The sequence below is a fragment of the Equus przewalskii genome, chromosome 24, assembly GCF_037783145.1.
Source record: "Equus przewalskii isolate Varuska chromosome 24, EquPr2, whole genome shotgun sequence".
NCBI lineage: Eukaryota > Metazoa > Chordata > Mammalia > Perissodactyla > Equidae > Equus > Equus przewalskii.
This window is the reverse complement of record NC_091854.1, coordinates 31712243-31726892: the sequence shown is the minus strand read 5'-3', so window position 1 is coordinate 31726892 and position 14650 is coordinate 31712243. Positions and strand designations below refer to the sequence as shown.

At 48.4% G+C, this 14650-nt stretch overlaps 1 protein-coding gene across 6 annotated transcripts in view; it reads left to right on the top strand.

Annotated features, from left to right (window-relative positions):
* Positions 1–14650, top strand: part of ROR1 (receptor tyrosine kinase like orphan receptor 1) — a 358639-nt gene that overhangs the window by 200962 nt on the left and 143027 nt on the right. For all 6 annotated transcript variants that reach the window (XM_070592688.1, XM_070592683.1, XM_070592685.1 and 3 more), the window contains one exon: positions 4637–4708. In XM_070592688.1, coding sequence (XP_070448789.1) covers positions 4637–4708 — 72 coding nt within the window. The remainder of the gene's footprint in view (positions 1–4636; positions 4709–14650) is intronic.

The following is a 14650-nucleotide window of genomic DNA, read 5'->3' as shown; positions in this document are numbered from 1 at the left end:
GCCCCCATTCAGGACCCGGGGGTGAGGGGGTTGTGAGCCAGGCCCGGAGCAGTGCCCAGGCTGCCTGACCCCTTGTGCTGTTGGGGAATGTGGTTCGCCTGCCCCTCCGAGGAGAGCGGACTGGCACTTTCCCAACAGGTGCCGTTAAGTGAAGGTGGCTTACCTGGCTCTGGGCGTCTCCTCCACTGAGGCCCTGGAGAGAGAAAGGGACCAAGGCCAGAGTGTCCCCAGATAACGTCTAAATGCCACTGCACGCAGAGAACTGGAGCCGTCAGCACCCCCACCTCCTCGCCAAGTGATCACAAGCAGGGACCTTCTTTGACCACAGAAGAAAGCGCGCCCCTTGTGTGTGCCTGACCCTGGCTGTCTGAAAGTGCCCTGTGTGTCTCTCTGACCTCAGCCTCTCAGGGTAGCGGTATTACGTCATGGGGGCCACAGACGCAAGAAAAAGGAGCTCAGGGAGAAGGCAGAATGCATTTATTTCTTAGCCATTCTGAAGGCCTGGCTCCATCTTGGAAGTTCTGTGACTTTGGCCAAGTGTCTTGACTGCTGAGGATCTCACTTTCTTCATCTGTAAAATGAGGAGATTGTACCATATAAGAGGCTTAAAAAATGTTTGTTTAGAGACTTTTCCACATCACCTGAATATGTAAAACTGAGAAATGTAGAGTCGTTCCTGTTCAAGGAGGGTCTAGAGCCTTATGCTTTGGTCCTCTGTACCCGCACATCCTCCCGTGTCGCCCATGAGGATACCCCACATCCTCCAGTGTCCCCCCATAAGGATACCTCCACAAAATCCTGGGGATCCAAAGAACATAGTTTGATAAATAAGTCTTGGGCTCTAGGGCCCACACAGAGATAACATTCTTGGACTCAGTGACCGGTCAAGAAAGGCACTGGCGTAGCCCCTTGTTCCCTCACACTGGGCTGGCCACTAGTCTCGTGAGTATCTGGGTTGTGCCTGTGTAGCCTCAGGCGTCGCCAGAGCAGGATGTAGGATGTGGCGTGGCTGGGTGCTTCTTGGAAGAGCTCACACACCCTGTGAGCGTCGGGAGTCTACCTGCCAACTGCTGAGATGAACCAGTAATCCTCTCGGAGAGCACAGGCTTTTATCAACGAGGAGGATTCAGGCTTATTTTTTTTTTCTTTCTCTCCAAATAACACTCCCACTGTTCAGGCTTAAATACCAAAACCGTATGGTTTGCAGAATCGGTGCCAAAAAGTCAGTCATCAGTGAGACTGCAAAGATAATAACTCCTATTGATCAAATCGGGAGAACAGGGGTTTGCCCTCCGACAGAGGTCGGGGAGATAAGGGCTGGGGTTTTCTAAAACATGCTGATTTGCCTAAATTGGCTAAAAACACATAGAAACACTTATGTTCTGAGAGAATTGGTGACCAATTCAGGAAAACCTCACAAAATCAAAGGATTGGCGTGGATTAGTAAGTCATGTGACATCTAGAGTCTTTCTGAGAGCCTGGCGGATGCATTGTTTTGAGCCTAGACCCTGACATAGCAGCTAACTGTGGTGCAGCCACGTAAAGGATGGCTGCTGTGTGCCTCACTGGAGTGTGTCCACATAGGGATAGGCTACAGGCTGCCTCACGGGACATGGGGAAGGCACAAATGATCCTGAGGGTCCTCTCTGTTCTGGGCACCGTGCAGGACTGTTTTGGTCCATTATCTAGTTTAATCCTTACCTCAGTCCTGTGAGGTGACTTTTATTGTCCCCATTTTACAGATGAGAAAATAGAGGTCAAAAGATGGGGAGTAACTTGCTCAGGATCACAAAATTAGTGGCAGAAATTAGTATTTTAATCTAGGTGTGTATTTCCATTAAATATCCTACTGTCTTCCATGGCACATGTTAATTTGCTAATACCACAGTAATTTTACACAAAGACAGGTTGCCAGTCTGGTGTTGAATATACTTGGAGGGGCCGGCCAGTGGCACAGCGGTTAAGTGCATACATTCCACTTTGGTGGCCCGGGGTTCGCTGGTTCGGATCCCGGGTGCGGACATGGCACTGCTTGGTAGGCCATGCTGTGGCAGGCGTCCCACATATAAAGTAGAAGAAGATGGGCATGGATGTTAGCTCAGGGCCAGTCTTCCTCAGCAAAAAGAAGAGGATTGGTGGCAGATGTTAGCTCAGGGCTAATCTTCCTCAAAAAAATAAAAAAATAAAAATAAGTAAATATACTTGGAAATATCTCACCTTTTGCCGTGATGTGGAGGATGGGCGAGGAGCGGAATCCATCAGTGGATATCCCACAGAGCCGAGGCCAGAGGTGACCCGGCATTAGTGGAGCTCAGGTAGAGACGGGCTCCGTTTTTCTCACTGAAAGCTCAGCCTTCCTTTCAGGCAGAAAAAAAGCTTATTAAACATCATTTTTGTGAGGCGGAGTTACTAATATCAAATGTTTCACATAAAATAATCACCCATTCTCTTAAAAAATGTGGCCTTGGGAGATAATATTTTTCAGGGAGATTATTCGTGTTTTATCTGTTTTTATTATCATTTTATCCGAGAAGCTGAACATGTGGTTATCTAAAGAATGGATCTTGAGGCTGAGAACCAAATTCCTCAGAACTATCACAATCACTTCCTGGCTTGTGAATTGAAATGATCTTTGCTGTAGCCCAAGAACCGAGTGGTAATCAGTGTCCAGGGACACAGGGAGGGGGGCCGGTTCCACTGTTGGCGGTGCCAAGAACCTATTCGTTTGTCGTTGCTCCCAAATTATATTCAATCAGCAATTCAAGCTCAGGTTGGGAAAACCAAGTGACATAGAGCTAACTTTCTATAAAATTAATACTGTAAAATGAAACCTGTATTCCTGACAATCTAAGTGTGAGCAGCAGTAAGGTGAAGCTATGAAAATATTGAACGTAAATGCTGCCGAGATCCGCCTTAATCCCGCCTCTCCCCCACCCTGGCTGCCTTGCCTGGAGCGCCATGGCTGCCGCGCTTCCATCCCTGAGCGCCCTGAAGGCTGGGTGGTGGGGTGTTCCTTGGGCCTGCTTACAAGGTGAGCCACAGAAGTCCATAGTACCGCAAACAAGGGGCCGTTATTCACAGGGCCACAGTGGTGGCAGAGCATGGTGTCAGAACAGGGCTGCAGTCGGAGTCATAAGTGGAGGGGCCCGAATTGTAGACAATTAGCTCGTCCTGTCACAGTCACCTGCATGAAAGCCTCATTCCCAGAACAAGGGGTTGATAACAGAGGCACTGCCTTCTACTGTGCTTTGTGTTAAGCATTTTTCCGACTTGGGTAAAGTTTTTTTTTGGTTTCATATTTTGGAATTGTATGTGTTTTAGGATCCCTGCCAACCTGCCCATCTGACTTCAGGTCCCTTTGAAAGAGTCACTGCTGTTTGGGGCTCAGGATGTAGGAGGTGACTGGGGCCATTTGGGGTGGGAGGTTGTGTGTGGTTGGTCTGCGTCCTGTCCTGCCTCTTGGAGGACAGGGAAAGGGGCGAGCCAAGGAGGTCTGCACAAACCAAACAACCTTCCGTCTCTGGTGTGTGCAGCAGGTTGACGGCACACCCAGCAGACGAACTGGAAGTGGGCCTCTGCAGGGTCTCGATGGGTAGACATCCCGTCCTCGACGAGGCTCCCTGACAATGGCGTGTGGCTCCTGTGGCCGTGTGGCAGACAGTCCCCACCCGTAAATAAGGACATGCAGAAAGTGTGCTTGTGGAGGTGAAAGGTGAAGCCGGAGAGAGGGGAGGTGACAAGTCAGGTTTCACAGGCTTGAGTTCTGGGCAGCGTGGGCTGCTAGGCTGTGGGCGACAGACAGAACTGCATTTGAACCCGATTCTCCCACTTACCAAAGTTCACCTTGTGTTCCAACTCGGGTCCCTTCCTAGTGTCTACCTAGACCCCGTGCTGAGAAGACTCTAAGGCGGATCCCAGGTTTAGTAGACAAGAAGGGCCATGACTGCTGAGCGATGTGTGCACCGGGTTGACGGCGGGGAGTTGACAGCACGGGTGCCGTGTGTCTAACCTCTGAGGCTCTGGCCTCTCAACCACCCTGCCCAGCGCTGAAGTTCTGTAACACAGTGAACGTGTGTGTGCGCACGTGTGTAGACATGGCCCAAGGCCAGATTAGTGCCATCTTTTAAACGTGTGCTAGTAGGATAGTGTCATGGCTTAAGTTTTCAAAAACAACAAAAACATCATTTGTATATTACAGTATATTATTAAACGGTTTAAATCTTCACAGTGTATTATGCCCTATAGATTGTCGATTTGCATGTTTGCCTTACTTTATGGTGGTTTTAAAAAAATTGTATTTTAAGTTTCGTTCCACAAGTGACTCTCCGTCATTTCTCTTGACTTGAAGTTTCAATATAGAGAAGTGGGTTTCTCTCTTACTAGAAATGCTGTCAATTCACAAACTGGGGTGAAATCAGCAGCAGGAGCCGCATTGTTCTTCTTTTTCACAGGAAGGCTGCTGGACGACATTAGTCTAAGACGGGTCTTCTAAGAAGACAAGGAAGAGTTAACGCTTGATAATGTTTGGTGTGCGGTCAGGGCCTTTGGAAATCTCCTGTGATGCTTCTAACAGCCCATAAGCGACTCTATTTAATATTGCGCCTGTCTTTCCCCCCCTCCCTCTTTTTCTTTTCAGAAACGGAGTTGTCAGTCACCGCCGAGTTAGTGCCTACCTCGTCGTGGAACGTTTCGAGTGAGCTCGACAAAGGTACCCAGTGGGGACACGCCGGGGAGGCCGAGGGAGGCATGAGACTCAGTTTTTAATCCTGGCACGGCCTTCTTTGAAATCGACTGCTTCTTACATCTCTAGAAGGAGATGGGGCCAAAATAAATTCCCTGCTTACCTTGTGATCATTTAACATTTAATTACTTGGAATTCTATTATTTCTGGAGAGTTTTTTCCCCTCTCTTTCCTTTCCCTTCTTCTCTAAAATGTTCCACATGGTAAAAACGCTTCAAGATGTGAAGTGGGGTCGTTTCTGACCTTCCTGACACCACATCTAGTGGATCTTATTTAGGGGATTTGATTCTGCCCGAGCCAGGATTGATCCGAGCTGTTGGCTGGTGACCTCTTGCAGCGAGTATTTGATGTGCTTGCAGGGTTCAGGGCAGGGGGCCGGGAATGTTTGTAATTGCCTGTGCATACAGATGGCAGCTTCCTGTGTGCATGTGGGGCACAGGTTCCTGCCATGAGGTTGCTGTCGTCTTGATTAAGCCCCGCCATGTGCAAGCACTGGCTGCCCCGTGGAGATCCTCTGTCCTAGAGTGGTAAATCAGGACACGCTCAGCCCCTGCGATCGGCTCAGCCTCCCTTTCCAGCCTGATTTCCCTTTGGCCTCCTTTATGTCCCTTTCTGCATCTCCAGCCAAGTTTCCATTTCTTCTCGTAGATCCTGTGCCTTCCTGCCCCTCTGCTGTTGTCTGAGCTCTTCTCCCAGCCCGGAGTGCCCTGCCTTCCTTGCCAACACCCATTCTCTCCCTTCTCTAGGGCAACAAATTCCTTCTCCTTCATGTCTGAGCATCAAGTCTATATCAGCCAATCTTGTCTAACCCTTAGGAGGAAGTGGCTTCCTGCTTTGGGACTCTCATAGCCCTTTCTCTGTTCTTCTGTGAGCATGTTCCATGTTAAATCACACCTGTCTATCTCACTTAAACCTGGATGTTCCTTGTAGGTAGCATATCTATCTTGTTCTTTTTTTTTCTTCTGTATCCATCAGAAAGTCTAACCCAGACTCTTGTTCATAGGAAATCCTCAACAAATACGTGTGGAATGACAAGGCACACCACATCTAGGGCCATGTATGAATGGGCCCCATCCACACATATGAGTGCAAATACTCACATTCAACAACTGTGTTGAGTTTCTGCTTTAGTTCAGGCATGATTCTAGGTCCTGGAATTACAGTGATCCAAGGAGCCGGAAAGTCATCGCCAAAATTGTCTTTTATGATCAGCTCTCTTTCGTCTGCTCCTGTATTCACCGGGAGCTGATTTCCTCTCTGAGGGAAGAGACCGTCACGCAGTCCTAGGCAGGGTTCTTGTGCTGCTCATGCTTCCTTAGGCATTGGTGAGTGGCAGGATGGGGTGAGGTGTCTTTTCACCTGAAATAAAAGGACATTTAGGATAATTTTTTTTATTGTCAAATTTGGTTTGGACATTCTTTTTCTAATTAAGGATTAAAGCGAGGACTGCATGTCTGTCCTCTCCATCTCCAGCCCCAAGCACAGTGCCCAGGAGACGATAGATTTTCAACAAATATTTGCCGATTTTTTTTTAATGGAAAAGAAGAAATAAAGTTCAGTAAATGTTAGCTTAGTGCCTACTCTCTGCTGAGCACTGTACCGGGTGCTTTCAAGTATGTGAATTTAATTGGCAAGCTCCTGATGGCGCCAACAGAAAAATTATCTCCACTGCAAGTTATTGATCAGGTTCCACTTATGACTAAAGAAGGAGATCCGTACGTGGGAAGATGGCAGCACAGCCATCAGTCAGGAGCCTGGCTGGCCAGACGTTGTTTCCTCCAAACCAGCACTGTCATTAGCAGTGGCTGCCCTTCAAGAAGGAAGCGATGCTAATAACAGTGAACCTACTGGCCAAAAGGCTGGACTGAGGCAGGCTCCAGACTCCCTTCTTAGCATGGCCTTCCAGAAAGGATGGATGGCTTTCTAGGGATCCTTGGTGTCTTATTTCTCTAAAGATAATTAGTGTATGGTCTTTAATTCCCATTTAGAATGAAAGAGAAAGCTGATTAACTCATTTATTGATCAAATCCTTATTGCTTTTTACTCTGGTCTGGGTGTTGTTTGAAGAATTAGAATTGAAAGATGAATCAGACAGAGGTCTCTGTCCTCCCTGAACCCAGAGCCAAGAGGGGAAGACTGATATCTAAATGCATAATCAAAACCTTCTGGTCGATTTGATAGCTTGAGCTATCAAAGGACACTCCCCCCAGTCACAGAGAGATGCTGGTGGAAATATACAACGAGAAAAAGAAAATCCAGTGCCAGGCTGGTACACTAAAAGGAGAAGTCGCCAGGTGCCAGAAATGAACAGAAAGCTCCATGACAGAGCAATGATCAGTGAGAAGGAGCTGAACAAAAAGTCCTTTGAAAATACGTGGAGTGTGCATGGTTGTTAGGGCCAGAGTTTCGGTGTCCCATGGGGATGAGGGCTGAGGCCATAGGAAACAAACCCTCTGCACAGGCTGTCAGTGAGGAATGACTGACCTGAGAGTGAAAGAGGGAAAATTCCACTGGGCATCTGGAATGGAACTCTGTCAACCACCCTGGGCCATTGGGATCACCCGTGAGAAATCAAACCCCAGCCTGTGCTGTGTGGGGTGGGGTGCTTCTCGTGTGGTGCTCGAGCCACAAGCCAAGAAGATAACATAAAAACTTACTCTGGAATTGATTAAACTGTGAGACCCTGACAGGGGACAATCTAAAACCAGGTCATAAAAATGTCTCAACATCCCAGTGCATGTGGTTCTCCCACCAAAACAAAATTTAAAAAAATCAAAACCACAAAGCAGCAACAGCAGCAAACTCCTGCTGATGTTAAGTTTACTTTTAAATACGATAGTGCATGCAAGAGAGGGGAAAAAGCCACTAGTGGTGAGAGTCAGCAGACAAAATGCATGGAGACATTCACATGTTAGAAACTAAAGACAATAGACCAATTGGAGAGAGTAGTTATGTTTAAAATGTTTCACGGTGAAAGAGAGAATAGAAACTATTGGACAAGTACAGGGTAATAAGATTAAACAGTAGACATTTAAAAAAAACTAAATGGAAATTCTAGAATTGAAAAACAGAGTTATAGAAAATAAAAATTCATCAAATGGTTTAAATAGTGGCTACGCTGAGCCGAAGAGAGAAATGGTAAGTGGAAGATGATCTGAGGTGATATGGTGGTTAAGAAAATGGACGCGGAGCCAAGGGGACTGAGTTTGAATCCTGAACCCACTACTTCAGACTTTGTGACTTTGGGTAAGCCACTCAGCCCACGTGTGCTTTGCTCTTTCCATTGGTAAGATGAGATAATAAATGTACCTACCTCATATGGTTGGTGTGAAAATGGATCTGGCTAGCAAGTCTGATAAACTAATCAGAGAGTAAGAAGTCACAGCGGTTTTTGGTTAATATGGTTGTGACTTTTTTGCTTGATAGTAAAATCATCATGGGTACTTGGGCAGGCTGGAAGGAGAGCATATTTTAGGGTTGGAATAGAGATTTCAGATCCTGTTAAATCAGCCTGTGTCAGCAGCAGCCCGCTCTGGCCTTCCACACCCGGGGTCCCCACACAAGCGCCATCCGTCTTAGTTTGATAGACAAGGCTCTCCGTGGTCTTACCCCTGCACCCATACTTTGTACTCCATTTGTTTCCACAACCTGCCCCTAATTCCCTAGATACATCCTCTTTCTTCCAGTCTCTCTGCCTTTGTTCATGCACTGTCTGTCCTCTGATTGGATTGTCCTGAGCCCCGTTCCTCACCTGGCTGACGCCTTTACTTAAGCATCACCGTGAACCCTCCCTCACCCCCTCTTTCCCCACAGTGCTCCCAATGGGCCGAGAGCTGAGTAAGACAAGCAATATCCCTGCTTTGGTGGACCTTGCGTTCTAGAGGGAGAGAGAGACAAGTAATGAATCCTTTCATCAATCCCATTGACCATGCCCCAAAATATTTCATATGTGAGGTACCATACCACCCCATGTCTATCTTGATCAGAACACTTACCAGGCTGTATTGAAATTATCTCTTTATCTATTTGCCTGCCTCTTTAAAGTCGGGGTTCTCTTCTCTTTTGGCACGCTCTCACAGCCCAACAATGCCTGAGTGTAGTAGAAACCATGACGTTAAGTCGTATGGGCTCTAACGCCATCCATGCCAATTCATAGCTGCTGCGTGTGAATACCTACTGGGGTGAGGCTCTTGCTAAGCATGCTGCATGCATCCGTGAATTCTCACCACCCTGTGTGGTAGAGCAGATGGGCACTTGAGGCTAATGAGGGTTAAAAGATTTGGCTGAGGGGCACCGCTGGTGAGTGGCAGTGCCAGGATTCCCATCGGGTACTCCGGGCCAAGTTCAGGGATCCAGCATGTCCAACATGGCGGCCGAGGACAGTCTCCCTGGTGCTCCTATCCGTCCTCCCGTGGGCAAGTCCCCTCCCGTGGAGAAGCAGTAAAGTAACATCCACCACTGGCGTGCTTCGGGGCCTTTCTCTTCACCCAGCTGCTCTGTCCCACCCTCAGTCCCACCAGGGCTCCCCAGCCTCACTCAGGTCCTGTATTTCTGTGAAACGAGTCTAGTCGGTGGCAATAAACAGCTACCTGTTTATCCTTTCCAACAGGAAATGAAGTTTAGAAAGAGACAAGGCCACCCGGGAAGAGCTGTTGAAAGCTCCCATTGATGGGGCATGGCGGTGATTTCTGAGACAAATGCTTCAGGACTAAGTACCTCCCAAAATAAATGCATCTACAGGGGCCCAACCTCAGCTGCCCGGGAGGGTTTGGGGTGGGGCGTGATGAGGGCCTCTTTCCCCTTCTTCCATTTTCCGTCGCATGAGGTCTCAGAGGTTCTCTATAGAAAGCCAAATGTTTCTTTTGGAGAAAGGACTGGAAATTGCACCCGTAGGTAGCAGAAAGGGAGGGAACTGACTACTTAAAAAAATACCCAGGGCTGCTTCCCACTGCAAATAGTTCCCTGCGCTTACAGACTAGATTTGGGGATATTTTTGTCCTGCTTTGCTTTTTTTAAAAGGAGAGCTGGCGTCCCCCCCAGCTTGGGAACTTTACACGTCGTCAGGAAGTGAGCTGCCCGGCTCTTGGAGCAGGAGCCCTGCGTTGCTCTGGCTTGGAGCTCCCTTTCTCGCCTGTGGAGGCACTGGTGTCCATCACCAACATGGTTTTCCTGGCCAACAAACACATCTGTGGGTTGCACTTGTGTTGTGCCATAGGACGGCTGCTTGCACAGTCACAATAGACAGACACGGGCTGGCTGCGGCCACTTGGCCCACCTCTTGCCTGGGAACGTCATGATCTAGGGCTGCGACCGGGTTCTCTGGTCCAGAAGTGGTTGCTTCCTCTTGTCCCCTCTCTGTTACTTGACTTGTCCTTGGCACATAAAGAGTCTATGTAAATGGTATTGACTGGCCTGTAGCTTGGAGCTTGGTTCACAGCTAGTCCGAATGGAGTACCTGAGCCCTTTGCTCATGTTCCTAACTGTATGTATTTGGAGCAGTGGCAGTGGGTGAAGGGGCAAGATAGGGTTGGACTGGATTAGGAGCCTTGGCATTTGGCAGGTTAGAGAGCCCTCCTCCAGGAACTAGGAGGAGAGCTTATCCATCCTTGTGTCCCATCTTCAAAGCTGGTAGCTGGTTGGAGGAATTTCCGGTGGAATTCCTGGGGTAGCCGTGTGGGATGACAGCCCACATTCAGCAGGTTTGGGCCCTAAGCAACATCATCCTGATCCTGAGAGCCTCGTTTCCTTGAAAGGACTGATGGCATCCTGCACCATCAATGACACAAGCACTTGGAGCCTCCGAGACCTCGTCTGGAAAGTGGGGGAAGTGGAATGACTGCAGGGGGTTGTTGTAAGGGTTACATGAGATCGAAGCCCCGTCACAGTCCCCAGCACCGATGGGTGCTCATTTCTAGTAGTTCTCTTGCCCCTACACCCCACCTTTTTATGCCCAAGGAGAGGGGAGCATGATCCGGGAAAGAGCTCTTGACAAGGAAGCTTGATTCTAGTCCCAGCTCTGGTCCACCACCGACCGGGTCAGTGACCTGCCGGTTAAGCTCTGGGCCTCAGTGTTCTCATCTGCGGGATGGAGATATCCCTCCTGGGCCCGGCTGCCTTACCAGCGAGACTCTGAGGCCGCATGGTCCAGTACCAGAGCCCCTGGCCCCACATGAAAGTGGCCGGTCCAAAATGAGATTAGTCTAAGTGTGACGCACAAGCTGGATTTCAAGGGCTTAATAGGAAAAAAGCTCTTATAACATCTTACTAATAATTTTTATATTAATTACATGTGGAAATGATAATTTTTCATGTATTGAGTTAGGTGAAATATATAATTAAAATTAACTGTACCTGACCCTTTGTAATGTGGCTGCTAAAAGGTTTAAAATGACACACGTCGCTCGCATTGTATTTCTATTTGAAGATGCTCTGATGAAGCAGCAGCTGGAGCAGTGGTACATCTAGCTTTGTCCTCCTTGCAGCGTGAGGAGCTGTTCTCAGCTCCATCCCAGCTTTGAAGTCCTCAGGAACTGCTTTTTTATGAAAAGCACTTTTTCTAGAACTGATTTTGTGCGCCTGTTTGTATAATGCTTAAAATTGTATAAAATGCTTTACATGCAACGGATTATCATTACAGACCATGATCTGATCGTTACCCCTAGGGAAAGGCAGTATTTCGCGTAATCTCCCTTCCGGGGGGAAAAGATTTGTGAGTGAGAAGTGCAGAGCACGGAGAGATTCCACTTTGAGAGCGGCGGTTTAAAGGACAGCTGTGGACCAGCAGAACCAGGCAGGAAACCCGGCTCTGGGCGGAGGTGGGCACATTCACGCAGGCCCTAATGCGCCAGCAGTGCCTGTGTCCTTGCCTGCTGTCCCCTGTGGGCCATGTGCCAGCCACACTGGCTTCCTGTAGCTTTCTCCAAGCCAGGCCCTTCCCTGACCAAGGGCGTTTTGATATGCTGTTCCTTCTACCCAGAATCCTCTTTCTCTTGCTTCCCCTCCTTCAGGTCTTGGCACAATTGTCACTTTCTGAGATAAGCTTTTCCTGACCATCCAAAATCAGTCTCCTTTTCCTCTAAGATCCGGTTGCAGCCTGGAAGCAGTGAGAACACCGTCCTGCAGGAACGCAGGGGGGCTTCCCGCTGGCTCCGCTGTGTCTGCCTAACCCGTCCCTCGCTAACAATGAGCTCTTGGTCCGTTTGCCTGGAGCCCAGCATGGAAGGATGCACTGTGGAACCAGCTCCTCTTCCGCTGGGTTGCTCTCTCCAGGGCTCTTGTTAATCCTCTTTACTTGACGAGTCTGTTGACTTTAGGGAAAGGAACCTCCGAGATGAGGACTTCAGAATTCTGTCATAAAATCGAGGGAAGCCAACACTTTGTGGTCAGTCTTGATCCTTCGAAGCCTGTTCAAAGGAGGGGTTTGCCACTGGGCACTAGCACTGGCGTGGAAGGGTCAGCCTCCCCGCTCAGAGGTCTTTCCAGCCAGTCGTCCCAGCTTCAGCTCTGGCCCCAGTCCCTCCCCGCAGCCCTCCGTCTCCTCCCCCGCGTGCTCCTGTGTGTGGGTGTTCAGCTTAGAGGTGAGGCCCTAGGGTGTCCACAGATGGCCACCTTGGCTGTGTGAAGAGACAGCTCCCCACCCCTAGCAACCACCACCCGATTGAGACAGAGGAGGAATCGAGCCAGCTTGGGTGTGTTGATGCTCCTGTTTTTACCACTGAGAATGGGGATAGAGGTTTATCTGCCTCTTGTCATGGGTCTCAGGTTCCTTCCTCCCTTGGTACCATTTTTGCTAATTCCTGGCAAAGACTAGGCACAATCTTGGACTCGTAAATAATCAGGAAGCAGCAGAGAAAGCGTTTCTTGACTCTCCCAGGCTGGCTTTGTGCTTGCCCGCGTGTCTTAGTTTGGACTGAGAGCTGCCTGCTGAGACAACCTCCCTGGGCACCCACTGCAGAAATGGCTTGGAGTTTGGCCCCAAGATACTTCTAGAAACTTGCAGACTGGGGCCCTGCTCACAGGGATCGAAGGCCTTGGAGTCCTGGGCCTTTGGCTTCGGTCAACTCAACTCTGGCTCAAAGACTCCAGGGACTTTTGGACTTAGAGGCCTCTGGCCGAGGGAGGGACAAGAAATCATCCGCGGTGCTCTGCCGTCTGGCTCTGCCTCAGCTCCCGCTGTGCTCCGTCCTCTCCTGCTTGCTGTGCTCCAGAAAGGTGCTTCTGAGTGGTTGTCCTCAAACTTTGGTGGGTGTCAGAATCACCTGCAGAGAAGGGACCCTGAGCCTCTGCAGTTTTACCAGCTTCCCAGGTGGCTGACTCCCGCCAGAGTTTGAGAACTCCGAGAGGGCAGCAGTTCCCAACCTCACTGTGCTGGAGTCGCCTGGGGAGTTTGAAACATCCTGACGCCTGGGGCTGTTCCCCATGCTGTTCTGATTTCATTGTTCTTCTGTTCAGTCTGTGATTTGAGGGGTTTAAATGCTCTCCAGGTGATTCTAATGGGCAGCAAAGTTTGAGAACCCCTGTTTTGGAGTTCTAGCGTAATCTGCCCTGTAGTCAGCTCTTTCCAGAATATTCTAACAAGTGATTTATCCAGGCACAGATGCTTGGAACTTTCTCCATTCCTGTCCTTAATTTTCTGGAGTAATATTGAAAAGAACTGGGCTTAGAACAAGAAGTCCTCGGTTTATATTTAAGCTCTGTGGCTAGCTCAGGTTCTTGAAAATGGAAATTTAGTTGTTTTTTTTTTTTCCATCTGTAAGATGGGGGAGAATGCCAGTCTCCCAGGTTGAGTACCAGATGTAATGACATGGGTAAGAGGGCCAAGCTCAGGTCCCAGCCCTGATTAAATAAATAGAGAGACAGAGAGATTGATATTGATATTGATACTGATACTGACATGCTTTCTAAAATGTCTGAATGAGCTGACATGACTCCATCACTTTTTCCGTTTGGCCGTTGGGAGTTATACTTCCCTGTCTCATGAAATAATACCGGCTATTAATAGCTACCAAATATTGAGAGTGTTTTATGTGCCGTGAACCATGTTAAGTGATTTACATGTATTGTCACATTTAATCCTCATAATAATTCTAAGGGATAGTATGTCCATTTTACAGATGAAAAAACCAAGCCTTAGAGAAATGTAATGAGCTGAACGGTGACCCCAAAAACGATAAGTCTTTGTCCTAATCCCCAGAACCTATGAACTTTACCTTTTTTGGAAAAAGAGTGTTTGCAGATGTCATTAACTGAGGATCTTGAGATGAGAGCATCCTGCATTATCTGGGTGGGCCCCAAATGCCTGCAGGTGTCCTTAGAAGGCGGTGGCTGAAGGAGCTCTCGTACAGACCCCTGGAGGAGAAGGTGCTGGGAAGATGGAGGCAGAGTGCAGTGATGCAGCCGCCAGCCCAGGAATGCCAGGGCAGCCCCAGGAGCTGGAAGACGCCAGGAATGGATTCTCCCCAGACGGAGTCCCCACACGGAGCATGGTCCAGCCTCATTTTGGACTTGTGGCTTCCAGAATCGTGAGAGAATAAATTTGTACTGTTTTAAGCCACCAAGTTCGTAATAATTTGTCACAGCAACATCAGGAAACTAATAAAAGCAATTCCAGCAATTTGCCCACTGTCATAAAGCGGTACATTCAAACTCATCTCCTTGGTCAATGTATTATGTTGCCTTCAAACTGAATAGAAATTCGTAATAAAATGCTTTAGATTCATTTACTCAACAAGGTTTGTTGAGTGCCTACCATGGATAAGGGCTATCCTGGGGTCTGAAGATGCAACGATGAACGCGACAATGGTCCTGCCCTCAGATACATTTAGTGGGAGAGACGTTAACAATTAATTTCACATACACACATATAGTAAAAACCATTTAATCGCAACACTGATGGGTGCTTTAAAGGAG